Here is a 23,108-nt window from a genome sequence, read left to right on the forward strand (position 1 = left end):
GTTATATATATATATATAATTATATTAAAAGCCCTAGGGTGAAAAGAAGAGAAAAAAAGTGGGTGAGGGAGGGGACCTAGTGCTGGCATACCGAGGTGCCTACACCTCCAACCGCTCAAACAGATAATCTGGAAAGAAACTGACAGCACGAACGCCACTGACATCGATTAGCCGCCATTTCTTACAACGTCTCCAGCCAAGCACAGACGGGGTTACGGGGACTCCATCCTGGAAGGCGTACAACACCAACAACACCCAAACTCTTCGTGATCTCTTTCACGCCTTTCTGCCATGTCATGTGCTGTCCACCTCACGGTTTGCTAGAGGAGGCACGGAGAACAACACTCGTCTCGGTAGACGGTGTTTCGGCATGCGTAGCACATGACCGAGCCATCGTAGTCGATGATGCTGAATGATACATATACACTCGAACTGGCTTGCGAGGTTTCCGATGAGGTCCACTTTAATCCAACATCTATGATGAGTGAATTCTACCTTTCACCTGTAGAACCCCTTGGGTACCTAACTGCCATGCCACGCGAGGGTGGGGATACTGCCAGGTTTGGCATCCGGAAACGGAATTAAGGCTGTTGACTACCGTCTTTGATCCAACGATCTCTCGTTCTTTACTGAATGAATGCTTCGAAAAAACTTGCTTCAGTGAAAAATACCAACAATTAAAACCGATGGTTGTGATATGGTAAACTTCCTAGTTCCCTATCAGTGACAGCGTACTAGTCGCAAGCCATGCGGTTTATTGTGAACTGTGAAAACCAACGCACCATCCGAGCGCCTTGAAAAACCCTTCCACAGCAATTATCGCTTACGCACAGGCACAGGACTAGCGAGTTATTCAGCGGCAAAAGGGGATCACATAAACATGTATGGGATTTCGAATGACTTCAACTGCAATGCCTACACAGAACCCTTCGGACTAAACGGACAGACTGAGCGTTCAGCTGTAGCACCCTTCCGGTGCCTAGCTGCCATGCCACCCGAAGGAAGCACGAGGGTTGGGATACTGCCAGGTTGCCCAAGCCTAGACAGGGGAAGTCGAGTGGTGGAGGTCGGATTCGACCCACGACCTTGCGGTCAGTAAATTCGCGCTCTAACCCCTTGGGCCATCTCGCCCCCAGACTGAGACCAGAAGACCAAAGTTATCGGAAGATCAAACATTAGCGGAGTCAAATCCAATTTATCCGTTAGTTAGTTCACACATTGGGTGAGTGGGTGAATGAATGAATGAGTGAAGGAGCTGCGGTATCCTGTTGAAACTCACAGGGAAAAAGGAACGGTGGCAACGTCTAAATGAAAAACAGGCAATTAGCGAAATACACTCACTTGCAAACAAATTTGGTTTTCCGAGAGACCCAACTGGAACCCAGCTAAATCTTTCGTTCGTTTACAAGTCAGTATCGTTCCCTAATGTCGAGCAATTTGGATTCAAGTATAACATAAGGTTGACGAAAACTCGAGGACTGTGCCTACCTGATGAATCCCAAAGAGGGTAAAACCGGTCGTGGGTTGTCGAAGAGTTTTCAGCAACCATATGAGTAGTGCATTAGGAAAAACAGTCAAAATCTATCATGGTTCAACCTATCTTGATTAAATTCTCCATTTGCAATATATATATATATATGACCCTCCGGGAAAACGGACCACTCGGTCATAATTCAGAACACAGGGACGAACTCTATCGACCCTACGAGTAAAGAATGACGTAGGTGTCTCCGATTTGGTGAAAATACACTGGAATCAGTCAATTATTACTGTGAATGTCACCCTGATTCTTGATAACATGACTCTCCTTTATGACACCAAAATGAGTATAGTGTGCGATTCGAGTTGACGTCATCATCATCATTGACAGCATGACATCAGTGTTCAACACCGATGCTTGCATGCTGCACAACTATGACATATTTGAAAGCTTTATTGTGAAGAAAGGGATGAAGGTGAATGAGGAAGGGACTCATTCCGAGGTGTCTAGACCTCCAGACATTCATACGCCTCTGACAGGTCAAGGGTTGGCCTCTCCTCTGCTCCCGTCACTCCGATATGGGCACGGAAAACAGCACTCTCTTCAGCAAACGATGGTTCGGAGTGCACAATTCATGACCTAAGCAACGCAGCTTCTGGTGCTGATCACATTCTTCAATGGAAGTACCTGTTACACAACCGAAAACGCGCTCTCTAACTGCCTCGTTACGGATTCGCCGACACCAACCCACACGAGCTATTGTTCTGAGACAACGATTGTCGAACACCTGAAGACGTATCAGTTCCGCTGCTCGAATAGGCCAAGTCTCACAGCCATACAACACGACAGCCCGTACTGTAGTTTGATACACACGTCCCTTGAGATTCATGGATAAACCATTCTGACGCCATAGGTGCTTCTAATTAGCAAAAGCGGATCGAGCCTTGCAGATTCGTGCATTCACCTCATCTGTCACACTACAATCAGAACTAATACAACTTCCAAGATACGTAAAAACGTTCCACAAACTTCGAGTACTTCCCCGTGGATTGTAGGTGGCGTGTTCAGTGACTGTACGTCCACGAGCGCGGCCTTACACTTTTTGGGTGCAAAGTGCGTTCCAAAGGATGAGATGTCTTTGATGAGTTCATACAAAAACACCTGCGCCTTCTCCTCCTCTCCGAAGACGAGAACGATGTCGTCCGTATATTCTAGATCGACAAGGTTTTCGTCAGAGGACCTTTGAGCGTTCGTTCACGAAGTTAAATAGGAATGAAGGGCGTGTGCACCACTGACGGACATCGTTTTGTGTACGGAAGCTTCTGGAGGACTCGCTGCACACTCTCACACGTCCAGAAGTCTGTGAATACAAAGAACTTATTATGCGCACAAAATTCCGAGCACTCCTTGGTGGACAAGCGTGCGAAGGAGAAAAAACTGGTCAATCAAGTCGAATTTGCCCTGGAAACCCAGGAATGTGTACGGCGTTGTTCCAGCACCTGACGGAGTGTGAAGATTTGGTTAAGGCAACCCGTGCCAGGTCTGCACCGCGCTTGCTGCTCTGGAGTCAGTGTTCCACGAGCCACCACAAGGCGACGAAGCATCGGACTTGATCATACATAGTGTGACGGTTTGTGTACTTCCGCGACCCGTAGAGCTATACTGGGAGGGCATGTTCACGCGGCACCCACAGAGTCCCATACCAGGTTGGGTGTTGGAACATGTGTGGCGACGTGTCCCGTAAACGTGGTATTGTACCTGCATTTCCCTGCAAAACATCACTGATCTGCGGTCAGGCTTATGAGCTAAAGGCTTGGTTGAGGACCCTAATCGTCCTCTTGTCAAAGTGTGGGTGCCCTGACAGTATCGCAGCCTACGTCCAACCATGAACTGCACAAACTGAGGTAACAACGCTGCCCAGATTCGAAGGTAACCAACCAAATTAAGCGAAATCAGCCCGGGGAAAACCAATTATGTTAGATTAAGGAAGTCAGGAAATTCTGAAGAGGGCGATCTTTCTTCGCACGCACCGCATATTTCGGGGACTTGTTTCATATAGTTTCCAAGAGGTTAGCCTCTTTTGAAGGTATCATTGTATAACAGCAAGTATGACGTTTTTTGGCTTTCTACTGTTTATGATAATCGTTCGGCTGTAACATCCGGTGTCTGGCTGCCATGACCCCAGAAGGAAGCATGAGGGCTGAGATGCGGCCGGGTTGCCCAAGTCTAGAGAGCACCAGTTGTGATGCAGAGCATGGGTTCGAACCACGGACCATCCGATGGATGAGTAAGTCCACCCCTAGCTATCTCGAACCTCACTTTTTACAAACTATACACATAATTAAACTGGTACCCTACAATGTGCTGAGATAAAGAGTTTGATAAACACTGGCATACAGGAAAATCCAGGAATTCACTTACACGCGGAACGGATATGTTGTGCGCCTTTGATTCACTTTTGATTCATCATCGACAGCATGACATCAGTGTTCAACACCGATGCTTCACTGCCGTATTGTACATGTGCAACTCATGGTTGTACGTGGGCTGGGATACTGCCAGGGCGCCCACACCTAGACAGGAGGACGATTAGGGTCCCCAACCAAAGCCTTTGGTTCAAAAGCCTAACCGCAAGGCAGCGGTGTTTGGTGGGAAATGCAAATGCATTACCACTTCTACGGAACAAGTCAAGGGCCCTCCAACCTGGAGAGCCAGGAGACTGTGTTCGTCAGACCTCTACCCATTGACCAACCTAGTGTGAGAGACTCTGTGAGTGTCGCGGGGACACTCCCCAGTATAGCTCAATGGATCGCTGAGTTGCGCAAACCGTCACACCACGGTAAGGTCCAGGCTCTTCGTGACGTGACTGGAAGTTTGACGTTCGTCGGAATGTTTATTATCAGGTTTCCATCTACCTAATGGAGTTTGTTCCTCGTGGATGATGACCGTGCTATCTTCCGGACAGCGATATCCCTTCAAACAGGGGTATAACTGCCTTACTTACGGCTCATGCGGCGAAAACTCATGTCTAGGAACCTCAACTAGACTGGAAACAAACTTGTATGTGCTGTAGGATAACTTAAAACACGAATTTGCATCCTGCTCCTAGTCGGGAGAGTACCAGAAATGGGAGCTGGAATCGATCTCTCAAAGAGGATTACATTCAGGCCAAATCTCACAGGACTGGAGCTCACAAACATCATAAGCGGGAGATTCAGCTGGGTTCCAGGTAAGTCTCCCAGAAAATTGCAAATTGGTTTGCATTGCAGTATATTTCGTTACGTAGCGTACGAAATGCGGAGGTTGTGTAACAATTCGACCTTCCAAGGGGAGTGATTAATCATCGCTTAGATAAAGTGAGTGAACAAGAATTCCATCAAGTCCCAATTCAGCAGCAATGCGAGCCCATGAGCAGTCGTCTAGGATTGGACAGCCCGGAAGTGTTGGTTGAGACATCGTCAGTGCGCAGTTGAGTGAGTGGTAGACCCACTCAACTGAGCACTGACGATGTCCTCTCGACGTTTGCGAATCAATTGCCAAGCTCGGCGAACAGATCAACGGCCATCTGATCAGCCAGCGGTAAACACACCCGAGCAACCCATATCTTGACAAATCGACAGACCGGAATTGATTACTACAGAGTAATGGGATCGATTGTCCTGAGCAGTCCTCGTGATGAATTCAATCACGGATGTGGAAGGCCTCGTGCGACCGGAATTCGATTATCTGTTGATGTCTCCGCTCGTCCCACAAAAAAAACCCGCACCAGTTAGAGTAAGCTCATTTAGGTGGTAAATGATTAAAATTGTATTCCCATACACTATTCTATACTCTACTAGTATGTTCATGAAAACCATTCACTAACCTGTTGAGCACTAACCTGTCGTGATTAGACAATGTGGGTGAAAACATGTGGATAATACCTTTAGCATGTGATCACCTAATCCGTCCCACACAAATGTGGATAATGACTGTTATCTACGTCGCCCAATGACGTCACGAAACCAGAAAAATAATGTTTGTGCTTGTTCGGTTGAAATTCGACGGGAGTGATAAAAATATACGGCAGCCGCGCGACAGGGTCGACAGTTGAGTAGTACGACCACCTATTGTTTCAACCACAAAGAGCCACCCTTGAGATACATACCACAGCCGAAAATCGACGTGTACCCATTAAAGAGCTCAAATTCGCTTCAATAGTTGTTTCTGCCCTATCTGAGTAAGCAGTCCTACTTGAAAATTTAGCGGAAAAGACACAACTCTCACACAATGAAGCAAAGCTCATCGATCTATTATAAAATCACTTCGACGCCTCTCCGGAGAGAGAAAATAATAATAATAATCGTTCAGCTGTAATACCCTTCAGGTGCCTAGCTGCCAGGCCACCTGGAGGAAGCACGAGGGCCGGGATGATGCCAGGTCGCCCAGGCCCAGACAGGGGAAGTCGAGTGGCAGAGGTCGGGTTGGAACCACGGACCTTCCGGTTAGTAAATTCGCGCTCCAACCACTTACGCCATCTCGATCATCCGGAGAGAGAACACCACCCTGATAAGGCCACAGTGGCGTTCCTCCCCTCGCGGCAAGGTGTCCCAGTCTCTTAATCCGACAATTCCTTCCTGAGAAGTTCGTTGAAGCTAAAGCAAGCACAGCTGTCTGCACACCCGTTGTACTGCTCATGTGCTTTGTTGGGCTGGATTGCAATCGCTGGACACTGCTTGATGACCGGGACACGGGTGTGATGTCTTGTGATTAGTCACTTTTACTCAGTCGGCGTTTAATCCCAGGTGGGGTTGTGGCAGCCGGTTTTCTATTTTTCGCCTCTTGCAAATGCTAAAACATGCTAAAACTGGGCATTTTTGCATTTACTGGTTGTATGTATGGTGTCTGGACATTGCGCGCTTGAAATTACGGATGTTTAGAAACAGGGCGGTCATGAAGCTCTTCCGTGGGCAGAACGCTAACGGACCCACCAGTTCGTTTCGATTTGTTCCACCTAGAGATCCAACTCTCTACAGGAATATCATCCAAAACAGTTGGTAACTGAATTCCATTCAATTTTGATCTCGATTTGGAACGCAAAGAGCTCCTAAAAGCTCACGAAGTGCGCTGAGATGTTCTGAAAGACTACAGTGGAGTCTGCAAAAGTAGTACTCTTCAAAAAAACCACAGCTGGCCTGTCTCGATTCCATCAGATGGTTTTCAACGAGAATTTCACCCCGAAATGTACCGACTCGTGAAAAGCACAAGTATTCCGCCAAACCCTACAAAAAGATTCATAATATGGATGGGGACCTTGAGACACCCACAGAGTCTCTCACACCAAGTTGGTCAATGATTGTAGGTCTAACCAACACAGTCTCTTGGCATTCTGGGTTGGGGGTTGAAACATGCGTAGCGAATCGTTCTACTTGCGTTTCCTACCAAAACACTGCTGCATTGCGGTCAGGCTTGTTGAGTCAGAGATTTTGGACGAGGGCCCAATCGTCTGGGTGTGGGCGGCCACTACAACCGTGATTCGAACGATAACAAAACGATGGTAGTTCATTGCCACTAGCATGCTATCAAGCCACAGAACAGCCATCAACGGCTCTAATTTTTCTTTCGGTTGCCTAACTAATCAAAGTAGGACTGGATTTTGTGATACTACCTTGTCCGACTATTAGCAAGTAGGCTCAGATGCATACCAAACACCACCGTATTTACGTAAGAGAGCAGAATCGTAAACAAACCGATTACCCCGAAATTCACGCTCGTGTGCAAAAACTGTCGAGGCCAACCAATTGTTTCTTAATGGTTGTCTGGGCAATAGAAGGAGTCAGGGATCAACAGTTCAAATGCGTTTTGGCGCCCGTAGTTGTCTATGATCAGAGGTGAGAGCCATTCACCAGCTACGCCTCTACTCACGGCAAATGTATGCTCATCATTCAAGATCTTTCTCGAGCGATTTGGTCGACAGTGAATGCAACTGAAGCCTTATACTCAGACTACAAGCATGGAAGCCTTTCGACAGATGTTTTGACAGCCTCTTGTGAGACACTGGGTGTATTAACACATACTGAAGCACGCTGTAAGAAAGTGTAGGCCATGGATACAAACGTAAGCTCCCAACATCCCCACGAACCTTCGGAAGGCGGTTGATGGAAACGTAGGACGAGCTCCAATGTTTTGTGCAAACTACTGCCTCCGGTAACGGTGTTACATCGTGATATCCTCGCGGCTTCCTGAACTCCAGCAGTGTTTGCGTATATCTGGTCCGTATGCGAATGGCACACATCCGCTCAGAACGACATTTGTCAGTCGTCGACTGCCCTGCAACCGGTTCGGAAAGCCTGAAAAGAGCCTTGTTACTTGGACCATCGGCGAGGTGAAACCAGACGCGGCAAGTCTGTTTGGTGGGTACACTAATCCAAGTGCACTAGGTGGTTTTGGACACTTCACTTAACACAGACGTTGAAAATGGTCAGCGGTCCCGGGACCATTAGGCACTAAGATCTACTGTGCCCCTCCCTTACGAGTGTGCACATTGAAGAGGGTTGAGTGGACTGTATTTCGGGTTGTACTTAAAACGGACGCGCGACACTCAAAGATGGCGCAGGGCAAACAGGCAGGTGCGGCATGGAGTTCAAAGTGCTACCACGGTGGTACAGATTGGCAAGGAAAAAACCTAAAGCAACGACAGTATTTTCTTCATTTTACTTATTGGTCTGGACCACCAAAACTGGCGTTCTGGTCAAAACAGCCACTAAGGGTACACAATGTACATTAACGCTCAAAACCAGGTCGAGAACACTTGTACACAACGTGTCGCATATATAGTGTATGCAGCGACAACCTGGAAATTTTGACGCCATTAGCAAACGGCATTTGGTCAATACTGGGTCATGATTGGCTATCGGGTCGAGGATTTCGACCAATCAGAGCTAGGCTTGATGTCGAACCGGCAAGCGGCCCGAACTCTTAGCTAATCTAGTGCGAGGTAGGCTTTTCAGCCGTAGCAGCGCCTAACTGCGGGCAGTAAAGTGGTATCGGTGTGGAATTCCGCCGAACACCTAGAGATTCGGACTTCCAGACACTGGCCAACTTGGTATACGGGTGTCGCAGTGAAGCACCCAAGTATAGCACAACGGGTCACTCTAAGCGGATAGAAAATCCAACCCACGTGGATGAAGTGTACAAAACACCACAAAACACTCTGCTGATATAACACGGGTTTCAGACTTATTGGTGGTCAAGAAGACCGATTTGGTTGTAAGGTGTACAGTATGGTCTGTCCAGGTGGTGTTCTTCCTTAACTGATTACCAAACTGTCTAAGTGAGGAGTACATGGTGACTCGGCGACGAAACGCCAGGTGTGGCCACTTTTTGCACGTCCTCTCTCCCCATCTCAAATGCACAAAGTCAATACAGGTCCTCAATCCCCCCTACCCCACAAAAGTTTCGTTTTTCACAACCCGACTCTTCATCGCGGATATTCTCTTGCCGGTTCCTGGCTATATTCATGTTTGCACAGATCAGGTGCCCCCCCCTGTTGTATCCTGATGGACGTTAGTGCAACTCTGTTCGGTCCCTTGGCTTCTTGGTCTGCCCACTATGGTACACCAAAAGGCANNNCTCCCCATCTCAAATGCACGAAGTCAATACAGGTCCTCAATCCCCCCTACCCCACAAAAGTTTCGTTTTTCACAACCCGACTCTTCATCGCGGATATTCTCTTGCCGGTTCCTGGCTATATTCATGTTTGCACAGATCAGGTGCCCCCCCTGTTGTATCCTGATGGACGTTAGTGCAACTCTGTTCGGTCCCTTGGCTTCTTGGTCTGCCCACTATGGTACACTAAAAGGCACGGTAGCTCTAGACAGCTCTTAATGGAGACAAAAGGAGAGTCAGTATATCTGTATTTATAGGGTAACCATAGAGTGTTCCACAAGGTCGTGTCAGAATCTCCGTGAGGGGGCGAGAAGCGTCCAGTCAAGGATGCTCAACCCGGATTGGTTGGCATTCTGACCAATCAGGACATGCCTTCGTTTGGTCCGTGTCCTGCACGTGATGTGATGTTCGGTTATTAGGGTTGACTGGCCTCCGAACACTTGCAGATTGGTACTGGCCGTGGTCGCGTACGTGAGACTAGACGTTGAACGCAGCTACACACTCAGATTCTATAAACTCGCACACACATATCTACTCACTAATTTCATCACTCGTTATTTATTCCAGTCCCACTACATACCCTCGGCAGGGACAGCTCCAATAAGATGAAGAGTCTGGAAGGAGTTTTATTTCAAATGCAACCACCCCTCCAGGAAAAAAACACCTCCGAGAGCCCAAGGAGAGACATTTCCTGGCCTTCCATTTGGCTGATTCGGTTAGCCGTCGGGTGCCACAGCGGGAACGGCTTATTTCATTTTNATTTTAGACTAGACTTGGCTTAATTTGGATAGATACGCAAACACACCACGAACCTTTGGAACAGTTTACAAGTGAGGCAGCGACTACTGAGAAAGGCTAGGATGAATCAGTGAACGACGAATTGGTAACTATCGAGTTCCCGATAATCACGGTCGTTTTTGTGACTATATAAGAAAGGTATTCATCTGTCTCACAGTTCTTGTACAAACACAACACGCTACTCATAAGGTTGCTGAAAATTCGTGGACAGCAATTTTGTGAATAGTGTGTTACGTCGTATTGCGATATTTCGAATATCGTACCAACGGAAACATGAAGGGGCCTGGTGCAGCACATTCAGTTGAAGCGGACTGTCATAAACGAGCGATTCATCCTGACCTCCTCTCAAAACCAAATTAATTTGCAAATGAGACTAATTCTCCAGTTCTTGGTTAAGTATACTGGAATGAGTTTTCTCGCGGACTAGGTGACGTGGGAGAACTCGAGAAAACGAAACAATTGATTCTACAATCAATAAAGCTGTTGAAAAACACTCAGGTGGAAACGAAATTTCATTACCGCAGTGCCGAAACTATATGACATGGCTACGCGCTTCACAAGCTGCTTGTTTGCTCGTTAGCAGATAGTATGCCAGTAATATGTGACTTGACAATCGCCAACTTAGCGGGTAAAAAAAGTCACATATGCCTCACCGAATCATCAGTAACTTCTGGGTGCAATCGATATCCAGGTTGTCTACCAGGTGACGCTAGATGGAAGGACACGTAGCACGTTGCAAACAAATGTGCATGATCGACCGTGAGCTGATTCGGATCAGTTGAGTAGAGCAACGTCTATGCCGACCTTGGAAGCAATCTAGTCTGACTGCGGATGTTTTACAGAAGCTTCTGGAAGAAGATACCTCCGAGCCTGAATTGACGGATACCCATGGAAACTTACAGAAGCAGAGCTCTTTTGTTACAAGGTGTACGAAAGTCAAGGATGTTCAAATGATTCTGTGGGACCTGGGCGGCAATGCTCGTGATGTCTATTTTGCTTGAAGATGGCGACGGTTCACGGAAAAGAGGTGGAGTGCCTCACAGAATTGGCTGAAAAAAGCTGCTGCTGGTGATGGTGGTGACGGTTATACTGTGACATGACATGTTCGTAAGAACTGTGGTCATTACATCATATTTATAGAAATAGTAATAATTAATAATTGTTTGGCTGTAACATCCTTTCGGTGCCTAACTGCCATGCCACCCGAAGGGTGCACGAGGGCTGAGATACTGCCAGTTGCCCAAGCCTAGACAGGGGAAATCGAGAGGCAGAGGTCGGGCTCTCTTGGATCAATCGAGCTAACACGTGTTGACGTGCGATCATCACAGGGAAGAGTAATTATCATCTGGATTCCACTTAACCTACGCACCTCCCCTCAACTAAACTGTCGCAACATTCACATGTCCACGAAGATCAAGGAAAATCTACCAGTGGCACCCGAGGTGAATCATCAAGTGAAGCACCCTGAAGTGGAAGATTGAGGGACAAAAAGCGATCGGAACTAATTTGAAACTCCTCCAAACGGTTCTAAACTTTTTCCAATTGATAGGTAAGCGCTCATTCCAGCTCGAGAAGGCTCAGCGGTTAAGGTGCCAACTTAATGACTGGGAGGTACACGGTTCGCATCCAATCTCTCTTTCCCGACTTCTCCTGTGTAGGCTTTGACAACTTGAGAGTAACTAAGCCCACGTACGCCCATCATGTGGAGTGGCAGCTACGCACCGAATGACTACTATTGGTAATTTATTCTCATTGAATTTAGTATTACAACCATGGAGCGTTGGAAGGTTGGTTCGGGTTTCTACAGCATTCGAACTCGAGTAGAACAAGATGGTAAACGGGGATGAATGAAGAGTGGATCGAATGTTAAGAAGAGAATGGATGGAACAGGGACTTCGACATGCGATGAGGATTCTGTCCACCAACAGGTCACACAAACCAACATTTATAAAACTCGGTGTTAAGCTTCTCATCCTTTGTCTCGTCCACCCTGAGTGTTGTTCTAGTGAGACCAAACTGAAGCAAGTTAGGGAGCGAAGTGGTTGACGGAAACTCCGGGACTGAGCCTACCTGATGAGCCCCAAGAAGGGCGAAACAGGCTGTGGGTTGTCGAAGAATTTTCAGCAACCTATGAGTAGTGCATTACGAAGTGGTACCCACTTTGTGTTCTATCACATAATCAAGTTTGCGAGTATTGTTGAACTGTATCAACCTTTCGGTGCCTAGTCGCCATGCCAACGGTAGAAGGCACAAGAGCAGAGGTACTGCCAGGCTGCCCAGGCGAACACAAAAGCAGTTGGGAAGATGAACTTGGGTTCGAGTCACAGACCTTCTGGTCCGTAAACTCGAGCCTCAACCACCAAACTCTCTCAAGCTCAGGTTCGCGAGCACTTGGTTTGTTACCCAAAACAGATGCCGAAATCTAACAATGCGAAACCGGCGTGCATACGATGCGTGTGTAACGGTTCAAGCAAACTGATGGATACAGGTAAACAGTCAGGTTTTTTTTCCACCCAATGGCCTCGTTCCAAAAAGCCAAAAAGCAGTACTGAGCGCAGTACAGTGTTGCAGAACCTGCCCTTCATCGACAGACGAATGTCACATAGTTGTCGAAAGATGATCTAACTGAATAACTGACTCTAGCTAGGCATACATGGGACCGGTCACATGGACTGTGGACAGGAAACGTAGGGTCAATTTCAGGATCTAGCGTGTCTACACAAAAGTGATGATGTGACGGGTAAAACACACAGGGTTGGTCTCGAATAACTGTGACAGATTCTGCCAACTTTTGAGATAGGGGACCCAAACAATCAGTATTTTAGTCGGTCCGGCTGTGCCATGAATGTCATCCACAGCGAGATTCATTGGCTACTGATATTCTCCCGTCCTGTATTGCCGCCCCAAAGTAAAATGCACATAGATCGCTTATAAGATCAGTAAAAAGCAATCGTTTTCGACAGATACGTGTGCCTTGGCTGTTGTCATCATCATCATCATCATCATCATCCGACAGACGAATGTCACATAGTTGTCGAAAGATGATCTAACTGAATAACTGACTCTAGCTAGGCATACATGGGACCGGTCACATGGACTGTGGACAGGAAACGTAGGGTCAATTTCAGGATCTAGCGTGTCTACACAAAAGTGATGATGTGACGGGTAAAACACACAGGGTTGGTCTCGAATAACTGTGACAGATTCTGCCAGCTTTTGAGATAGGGCACCCAAACAAACAGTATTTTGGCCGGTCCGGCTGTGCCACGAATGTCATCCACAGCGAGATTCATTGGCTACCGGTATTCTCCCGTCCTGTATTGCCGCCCCAAAGTAAAATGCACATAGGTCGCCTATGAGATTAGTCAAAAGCAATCGTTTTCGACAGATACGTGTGCCCTGGCTGTTGTCACCAAGACGTTAATCTATGGCCATCCTACCAGGAATCTGACGGGGCAAACCACAGGTGGAAACTATAGAGGGCATCACTGCAGAGAGGTTCACTGAGCCCGGTGACTGAATGGGCGCTAGCATCCGGCCGATCAGTACACCTAACTACAAAAACAGTTTATTTATAAATACACGACTCACAAGTTACGTATCGAGTTTTTGTGCCAAACGGTGTCTATCAACAGAAACCACTAACATGTACGTGTACGCTAGCCCACAAGCGTACATCATTCCACTTCTTTTGACAAATACGAGGCAAGTACATAACAGTCACACGGTTCACTTGGTAATAAAATCGTTCATCTGTAAAACCCTTCGGCGACTAGCTGCCATGCCGCACGAAGGAGGCACGAGGGCTGGGATACTGCCAGGTTGCCCAAGCCTAGACAGGGGAAGTCGAGAGACAGAAGTCGGGTTCGAAGCACGAGCCTCCCGGAGAGTAAATTTGCGCTCTAACCACTTGGTTCACTTGGTAAGAAACCGAGCAGAGCTTACAAAATTCAAAGTACGAGTGACACCAAATCGCCCGATGGTGGTATGCCCTTCGTGCATGCAACCCATCAGAGGAGAGAAGAATATCCGGCCGTTGAAGCTCAAGAACTCGCGCACTGTCTGCTAAAGCCAAACGGTTACTATTAAAAGGTTAGATCTGCCACGTTGGTCAGTAGGTCTGTTCGTTAGATTCCAAGCTAAGGTGTCACTCGGCAAAGGCACCTGGGATTAGTTGTTCTACGAAGTTGGCGATGAAAGAGCTGACAGAAATCGGTACGGTACGGTATTCCGAGGCGAACAGCTGGAACGGATAATTCAAACTAAAGCGCGATGCACATTTAGAAAGGGACGGAATTCGACTCAGAAACTAACCCGAACGAGTGGCTACGGAATGATGGTGATCGCAGCATCGCGCCAAACCATCAAGTGCCAAATCACGCAGGAATTTCGCACTCGGGTCGTCTGGATGCATGCGGATAGTGAAGGCGATTTCACAGCTGGCCAGATCGGACGGTGAACAAGCGGAATGTTTATCGTCACAGCATCCAGTGAAATATTTGCCTCGTGGCTCCGTTTCTTTGAGCTGTTGCTGCTGTTCCGATGCATTGCTAGGCACGGACGCCGACGGTGGTGATGTCGTCAACCTACTCAGTTGAGACTGCGGACTTCCCATTGCAGTTCGGCAGCAGGGCATATTGGACTTGGCCCCTCGATTACGCAGTCTGCTCAAACGTCGAACCAGCAAAGCTGAGGCTGGAAGCTCCGTGTTTGTTCGACAATAGAGTGCGGGCTGTGAAACAAGGTGAAAACAACAACAATGAAAAATCGAATCCAGAAGGCTAAAATCGATAACTGCGAACTGGTGGGATTCATGAAAAAGCACAAGGCAGTACAGCAAAGTTTATGTCAATCTGAAGATGGGCTGTGGTGCCTGGGAGTCGGTATGAGTCGTTTTTAGTCTAGCAGAAGGTGTGAACGCGTAGTTTACAGTTTGTTGGGGGATCGGTAAGCGAAGACCAAGCAAAAGAGGCTAAAATGATAGTCCCGAATGAACAAGTGGATTCAACCAATCAGATGGTAGCAGAAACGGAGTGCAGAATTCACGCTGTGGACGCAAGGCCTTGAATTAGCCCTATTTGGCTATCTGCTACACATATACGCCGACACTTTCACGGGTTCGACCAATGACAATCAATTCAGTATTGACCCTCATCCTCTCCGTTCGGTAGGGAACAGCCGTACGCTGGTACACAAGGGAGGAGATAAAATCAGTATCCTAGCCTCGAACTCACCGATTCGATTGAATCCAATTCTCCTAACTGGCACTCACCAACTTTGCTTACAGTGGGTCAGAGAAATCCCTAACCTTCCATTGCCATAAGCTTTGCGGAACCAGCTGGAAATGCAAACTCATTTTGTCAACTCAGGCATGACATTCAAGTTGGAAATGGTTAAAATACGCCTAGGATGAAGTTTTGAATTGGAGAGCCAATCCATTATTTATGATTATCATAGAGTTTCCCTTTAAAACGACAGCATAAGAATCAGTTATCAGTTCTAAGAAACAGGTACCTTCGTAATACCAACAAGTTTCTAATATGACCGAATTTTCTAGATTTTTTTGATGGAGGCAACCAACACTGCGGCGCACCGCTGGTGCGATAATTCACTATCTACACACGTCCCTGAACTCATATGGTAGTAGTCTTTCATATCAAGCTACGCAGACGGACCCCTGAGCACAACTGAACGAACTGAATTCCCTGAGCCCGGGGTGACTCCAAGAGGACTACCTAGCCATCTAAACAAGAATTTTTCACCGGCGAGCCATTGAATACTCCTATATGGGTTTTCGCAGCGGGGCGAGGTGGCTCGGTGGTTAGAGCGCGAATTTACTAACAGAAAGGTTCACGGTTCGAACCCGACCTCTGCCTCTCGATTTCCCCTGTCTGGACTTGGGCAACCTAGCAATATCCAAGCCGTCATGGCAGTTAGGCACCAAAAGGGTGCTACTTTTTTATGCAAGGGTTTCCGCTGCGATGCTTTTTCGGATGACACGGTAGGCTGTTTACCTAGCCACATACTAACAGACACGCGATCCGGGTTGTTTTACGAGCGCTTGTCGTCAGCTTTTATCACTCAAACAATAAATAAAAATTCGCATTAACTACAAAGAAGGCAAACTCAAAAGTGACTTTGATAAGATAACAGCATGGGAGAAAACAGGAAAGCCAACCCTCAATTTTGCTGGTACGTTTGAAGTCAAACACAAGAACGGTTCGCTTCACACACGAGGCAACAACATATCGGTTGGCACCGACGCTGAGCTCGTCTCATCAACAAACTAGACCGCATAGACGGAAGCGCAGAACAGTTTACCAGCCCGACCACCCACCACGCGTCTGATTGTTTATCGGTTCGGATAGTGCAACTGATAGGACACGAGAAAACAACATCCGATTGCCGAATGGCTTGTGTAAGTAACCGAAAAAGAACAACCTCAGTGGTAGCAAGTCCAAACAATTGTGGTGCTACTAGATGATATCGTTGTAGAGGTGTTTGACAAACGCCACCGGCAGTACTTGTCGAAAACGATCGTCCCATAACCCGTGGACACTGTGAAGTGTGCATTTGAGTACCTGAGTAAACTCATCAGTTTAAGAAACACCGCAAGGTAGCTGGTAGTGCGGGGGAAAGGTTCATCCTGGTTGTTGTCAGTAGAATCGTCGGAACCCATTTATGAGGATGGGCTGTAAGCAGTCACTAAGGAAGTTCTACCGTCCAGGAAATCACAGTACCAGGTTCCGGATGGATAAACGATGGATTGGATGGGCTGTAAGCAGTCACTAAGGAAGTTTCTACCGTCAGGAAATCACAGTACCAGGTTCCGGATGGATAAACGATGGATTGCCACACAGTTGATCTGTTTGGAGAAACCACTCCTTAAAAGATGTCACTATGTGTTGGTACCTCCAGGTGGGGGATAAGTGTGCGTCCTTTCACACCTCTTCTTTTACCTCACTTATCTGACACAGTAATCGCCGCAGTCGCGCAGAAAAAAACAGTTAGTCATCCAGAGTTTTATACTCAATAGGCAATACCGGACACAACGTAGCACCAGGATTGGGAAACGGGTTCAAAAAGTCTATTCGGTCCTACCCAAGAGTCCGAATCACACAGCTCTGCATTCCGAATGTCTCTTCACCTGTATGTCCACCAAACCACCAGCCTGGTTACTCTGATCGATTTTGTATTTTAATCATATATTCTAAGCCACTTATTTGCCTGCGGGAAGTTTTATTTCGGCGAAAAGTCTTGTGGTGCTCTTCAACCAGAGAGTTGAATGAAACCACGCCGTACATCGATCAGTTTGATTTGTATTGAGGTGGACAGGATGAGAATCTTTAACATGGGCAATCAAGTCAAGTTATAAATAACTTACGCGTTTCGGATGAGCATAATTCACCAGACAGGCGTTGCTCAAGACAGTTGGCATGTCTCTCACCAACCTATTCGGTTTAAGCGTTGCAAAAACCGATAGACGGGTCAGGTGACAGCAAGGAGAATGAATGACTTGTGAGTGGGAGAGAATAGCCAAGGGTAACCACCGAATGCATGATGAAATCGGACTACACTGTATAAATACATGTGGTCACACAATGCAAATCATCACCCATGTTCGACAATGCAGTGTGTGCATGTGTACGTGTCTGCTCTTAGGCGAGTGTTGACAAAACGCCGTCTGTATGCACACTGGGCTAGATGAACTGGCGAAGGAAGCTCGAACAGACTAGCACATGTTCTATATTGTCTTAGGTGTAAGTAGGTAGCACGAAATCGAACTATACACAGACTATGCTAGCATGCAAAGGTGCTCGATGGGTTGCGGCCAGCCGATTCGGCGAAAATATTCGGTAACCGGTTGAACGTGTACAACTCTTCCGGTTCGAAGTAACGTACCTGATACTTCGCGATCGTGAAAAACTTTGTTTCGAACAGCACCGCGAATCTCACTTCGATCAACCAACCAACTAATCAATCAATCAATCAATCAGTTTATCAGTTATAAACCGTGTACGGAGGCGAAGGCATGTTCAGTTCTCGAGATATACACTCATTTGCAAATCAATTTGGTTTTCACGAAAGACTCAACTGAATCTCTCGTTCATGGTATGCTACAACTGAATGTGCTGCACACAGGCCGCCCCATGATTCAGTTGGTACGATACCCGAAATATCGCAGGATATTTTCATAAAGGAAACTACTCACAAGGTTGCTGAAAACTCCTCGACAGCCCACGACCGGTTCCCAAACTATGATTAATTGAACATACTTTGAAACTCACCAAAGCAGTGTACAAATGATTGAACGTTAACACTTGTTCCGTCACCCATAGACCGACTTTTACACCGTGCGTAGGCACTCCTACGCAGTGAACAAATATCGATCCTTAGATGTTGACAGACTAAGTCGGTTGGTGTGTAGACGTGATACACTACTCATAAGGTTGCTGAAAAATTCTACGAAAGCCCGCAACCGCTTTTACCCTTCTTGAAGCTGGCTAATCAGGTAGGCGCAGTCCTCGATTTTTTGTCAACCTTGTGTTCTAGTTGAACTCAAATTACACGAAATTTGTGCAGTACATTCACCCACATGCCAATTTGGTTTTGAAGAGAGACTCACCGGGAAACCAGCTGAATTTCTCGTTTATGACGTTCTTCAAGTGAACGTATAATAAATAAAAACAAATCGTTCAGCTGTAACTCCATTTCGTTGCCTAGCTGCCATGCCACCCGAAGGAAGCACGAGGGCTGAGATACTACCAGGTTGCCTAAGCCTAGAACAGGGGAAGTCGAGAGGCAGAGGTCGGGCTCGAACCACGGACCTTTCGGTTAGTAAATTCACGCTCTACCCACTTGAGCCATCTCAAGTGAACGCCCTGTATCATAAACGAGAGATTCAATTGGGTTCCAGGTAGGTCCTCCATCAATACCAAATTGGTATGCAGATGAGTGTATTAGCAGTAACTCGGTTGTTCTTAGTCCTGCCCTGGGTACACTGTACGTAGGCTTATAGACTCGTGTATGGTGAATACATTCGTCTGACTAAGGATTAATCTCACGTGCACTGTGACAAATCTGATAAACAGACGATGGAAAGAGGCGTCGAAGCTGCCGATAAACACTCACAACTGGGCGTCTTGCAGTCAAAATGCCCCGCAACCATTCAATCACAACCGACAGGTCAAGGTCTTTCGCTATAATAGAGTACGTGAATACCACTCGTTTCCTTCCAGGGTTTTCTCCAATCGCGTCCAAATTAGAACTTTCAATGCATCATTCAAAACAAACGTACACTGAATTTGTGGCCAATCTGATCTTGGTACGCACACGACCCCTTAGAAACCAGGTTGCTTGTTGAAAAGCTAGCGTGCTGTTATACACGATCACCAGTACGTTAGTCATGAAGCAGTGGGTCTGATACAAAGACCGTTGATAGCAGATACGTTGGGATTTCCCTACGGTCTCAACGTACGAAACGGTGTCGCGTGCAATTCGGTCACGCTGCTCACATGCCGGTTTCCGGTCAACTCGGAATCCACTACTATATGCTTCAAGACAGGTTTCACTGCACAGAGCCCGGAATCTCAATGAATCCGGTACTTCTGCATGATGTCTATCATTTTCTTCGATGCGTTCCCACAGCGTTGAGAGTGAGACGGACATTCAAACTAGTTGTGTTGTGGTTTGGGACTATGTCTGTTTAGCAACCCCGACTTGATGATACATTCCAAGGCATCCAGAAGCAGCCGGCCCACTCTCACATAGAATGTCTCTCTTCATTGTGAGGAATGCTAACAAAGGAAGAATCGTTCAGCTGTAGCACCATTTCGGTGCCTAACTGCCATGCCACCTGAAGGAAGCACGAGGGCTGGGATACTGTCAGGCCAAGCCCAAGCCTAGACAGAGGAAGTCGAGAGGCGGAGGTCGGATTCGAAACACGGACCTTCCGGTTAGTAAATTCGCGCTCTAACCACTTGGTCCATCTCGCCCACACTAGCAAAGGTCACATTACTGTGTGCAGCTTGACCGACGCTGGTACCTATCACCGACTCAAGTCGTCTGATCACAGACAGCAGTCGGGGGACATTGTTGACTGGGTAGCGGTAGTGGCGTTTGCCGAAACATACAGACGGCTTCCGAACAAACCACTATCACCAACTAGGATTGCAGTGCGAGGACATCGAAATGGGATAGGTCATGGTATGTAGGTTGGAAAAACGTACACGTGTAACTTCCACAAAAATTGGCAAATTCCGACCCAAACACCTTGATCTCCCCATGTTAAGGTTCATAACGCGCGAATTTAGTCAGAGGAGATTCGCTCCACACCAGTGGTTCAGAAGAATTTCAAACAGATGGAGAACTCTGAAGTAAAATACACGCAGCCTGGTCTGGACGACTATCTCGGTAAACAGAAACAGCCAGTATTTGTGACGGTTGTACGAAAATGACAAAACTGGCATCATCTTTTGGATTTTGCATTCTGCGACCTGGGGATTACACTGATCCAGCTGTAGCACTCACTCGGTGCCTAGTTGTCATGCCACCCGAAGGAGGCACGAAGGCAGAGAAACTGGCAGGTTGCCCAAGCCTAGACAGAAGTCGAGATGCAGAGGGGGTCGGATTCGAACCACGGACCCTCCGGTCAGCAGGTTTGCCCCTTAAGTGCTGAGCTATCTGGAGCTCTGGGGATTGCAATGTGTCTGTAGGGATGGATTCGTTGCAATCAAGATTCAATACCCTGTCAACGCCCGTGGAAAGTTGGTGTCGAGAGTAGTTAGCAAGTCGGTCAGTTATCCAGCTGTGGACGTTGCATCATGATGCAGCGGTCCATACTGTCGATTTGGTTCACCGAGGATAAGGAGCATAACCCCGCGATAGAGGGCAATTGCCTAGTCAGTTCTACTTGTTCGGTAAATCATCTAATCGGTGAGCTACATATTGACACAAGACTGTCCTTGGTTGTAACAGGGCCATATTTGTCAAGGTGTATGACAGTGAAGCACCAATGTTCTCATCTTGGGTCGCTGTTAATGATGGTACCAAGGTTATTGACCACTGGCTTGCTTCGTGTTGAGGTTTCATACAGGGAGATGTCCGTTGTGAATGCAAACTTCTAAGAGCCCCAATAGCCCGATGTCGTGCTAGAGACTGATCGTATCAGGGTCGTATGCTCCCGACACATGACAGGGCACAGAGGGTTTTGGAAGGCAAACGATCCTCTAACATATAAAATAAATGACCTAACCAAGGTCACTTATGGAGTATTATCGATTGGTCTATCCAAGGAGCCACTTCTCCAGCAGACCATTTGGCGTAACTCAGCGTTCACGGATAAGGAGCATAACCCCGCGATAGAGGGCAATTGCCTAGTCAGTTCTACTTGTTCGGTAAATCATCTAATCGGTGAGCTACATATTGACACAAGACTGTCCTTGGTTGTAACAGGGCCATATTTGTCAAGGTGTATGACAGTGAAGCACCAATGTTCTCATCTTGGGTCGCTGTTAATGATGGTACCAAGGTTATTGACCACTGGCTTGCTTCGTGTTGAGGTTTCATACAGGGAGATGTCCGTTGTGAATGCAAACTTCTAAGAGCCCCAATAGCCCGATGTCGTGCTAGAGACTGATCGTATCAGGGTCGTATGCTCCCGACACATGACAGGGCACAGAGGGTTTTGGAAGGCAAACGATCCTCTAACATATAAAATAAATGACCTAACCAAGGTCACTTATGGAGTATTTATCGATTGTCTATCCAAGGAGCCACTTCTCCAGCAGACCATTTGGCGTAACTCAGCGTTCACATCGAACCTAAGCAACTATTCTGGAAAATTGATGGTCAGGTACACAGTCTTTGAAGATATGTACACAGCAACCACGCCTGTGACTCGCAAAGTAGGACAGATGAAACCACAGCATTTGACACTTCATCAGGTTGGAGGTTGGTTGACACTGCCCAGCTGGACAAAATTGTCTATTACATCGACCGGTTCACTTGCAGACATGAGGTTTGGACTGGATCCTAGCCAGCCTTTCAGTAGCATTTTGCACATTGCCTAGTCACACACAGTAAGATTATTTGAAATAGTTTGCATTTCCAAGAATAGTAACTTCGTCAGGGCACTTCAGGTCCATCAGCGAAAGCCCTGCGAATATCTTGATCCGTGAAGTTTTAGAGACAGACAAAGAAGACTCGATTACGAGATTCAAGGGGAAGGGTACCTGACTCTAGCAGATGTGGTGAACTTGGGTGAAACCTTCCGTAAACCTGTAGGTATTCACAAGACTGCCTGTAGACTAACAATGAGGGGGGATGCTTTCTATCACCAGACACTTCCAGACCTTTTGGCGATCAAGTTCAAACGTATAAGTATATGGTTGAGGACAAGACACATGCTATCTTCTAGCAAAACATTCAACTGTCCAATCGATTCTTGGGCCTCTACAAAATTTCGCGTAAGGCTCCTGATGGAGTTTGATTGTTTGGTAATTATATAGACTTTGGTATTCGGCTTGTGAGCGTATGCGACACTAAGCATTCAACGAAGGGATCGGAACGGAGGCGGAACGCAAACGCAGTAGAACAAGAATTGACCAATGAAACATCAAACAACGTAGAGTACGGTACCCTCTGAAAAAAGCCCTTCCTCGGACGAGCAAATCAATTATTCGTCGTGTGATTAGAAACGAGGTTTTCTCACAAGTCTGAAACATTAGCTAAAACGTGTGATGTGAGGCGGTTTTGGTAGTGTCATTAACTAAAATAAATTGAAAAAACAACACGGTGTGGCACAGCACTGTTATGTAACTGCGGTTGCACTTTTGATCGAGATTATGAGTCCAAATAAATTTCGCAAAGTCAAATTTATGCAATACACTTCCAGGCCTGGATTATTCCCACCATGCCCAAAAATTCTTGCTACATGAGTTCCTCGGTCTATCCACGCAATCATTTAATCGAAAATAAAATTTTGTTGGAACCGCACATGAAGGTTGGAAGCAGTTTATTGGGTACCCACTTATTGGGTGCCGCTGGACACGATCGTGAAAAGCTGAATGCCTTTTTCGAAAAAGTTTGGTGACAATCGGTAGATTTAGTGCTGGGCAACGTTTCGCTTTTGACACAAAAGCTTCGTCAGGCCAAGTGACTAGGTTCCGAGGTTGGTGGAGAT

The 23,108-nt window shown here is 46.9% G+C and overlaps 2 protein-coding genes across 2 annotated transcripts in view; one reads left to right on the top strand and one right to left on the bottom strand.

Annotated features, from left to right (window-relative positions):
• T265_09709 (hypothetical protein) overlaps window positions 1–23,108 on the bottom strand; it is a gene marked incomplete at both ends in the record, with an annotated part of 90,253 nt that overhangs the window by 42,694 nt on the left and 24,451 nt on the right. Inside the window, one exon of the mRNA XM_009175869.1 lies at window positions 14,240–14,657. Coding sequence (XP_009174133.1) covers window positions 14,240–14,657 — 418 coding nt within the window. The remainder of the gene's footprint in view (window positions 1–14,239; window positions 14,658–23,108) is intronic.
• T265_09710 (hypothetical protein) overlaps window positions 1–23,108 on the top strand; it is a gene marked incomplete at both ends in the record, with an annotated part of 38,174 nt that overhangs the window by 10,468 nt on the left and 4,598 nt on the right. The window lies entirely within an intron of this gene.

The sequence above is a fragment of the Opisthorchis viverrini genome (assembly GCF_000715545.1).
Source record: "Opisthorchis viverrini unplaced genomic scaffold opera_v5_305, whole genome shotgun sequence".
NCBI lineage: Eukaryota > Metazoa > Platyhelminthes > Trematoda > Opisthorchiida > Opisthorchiidae > Opisthorchis > Opisthorchis viverrini.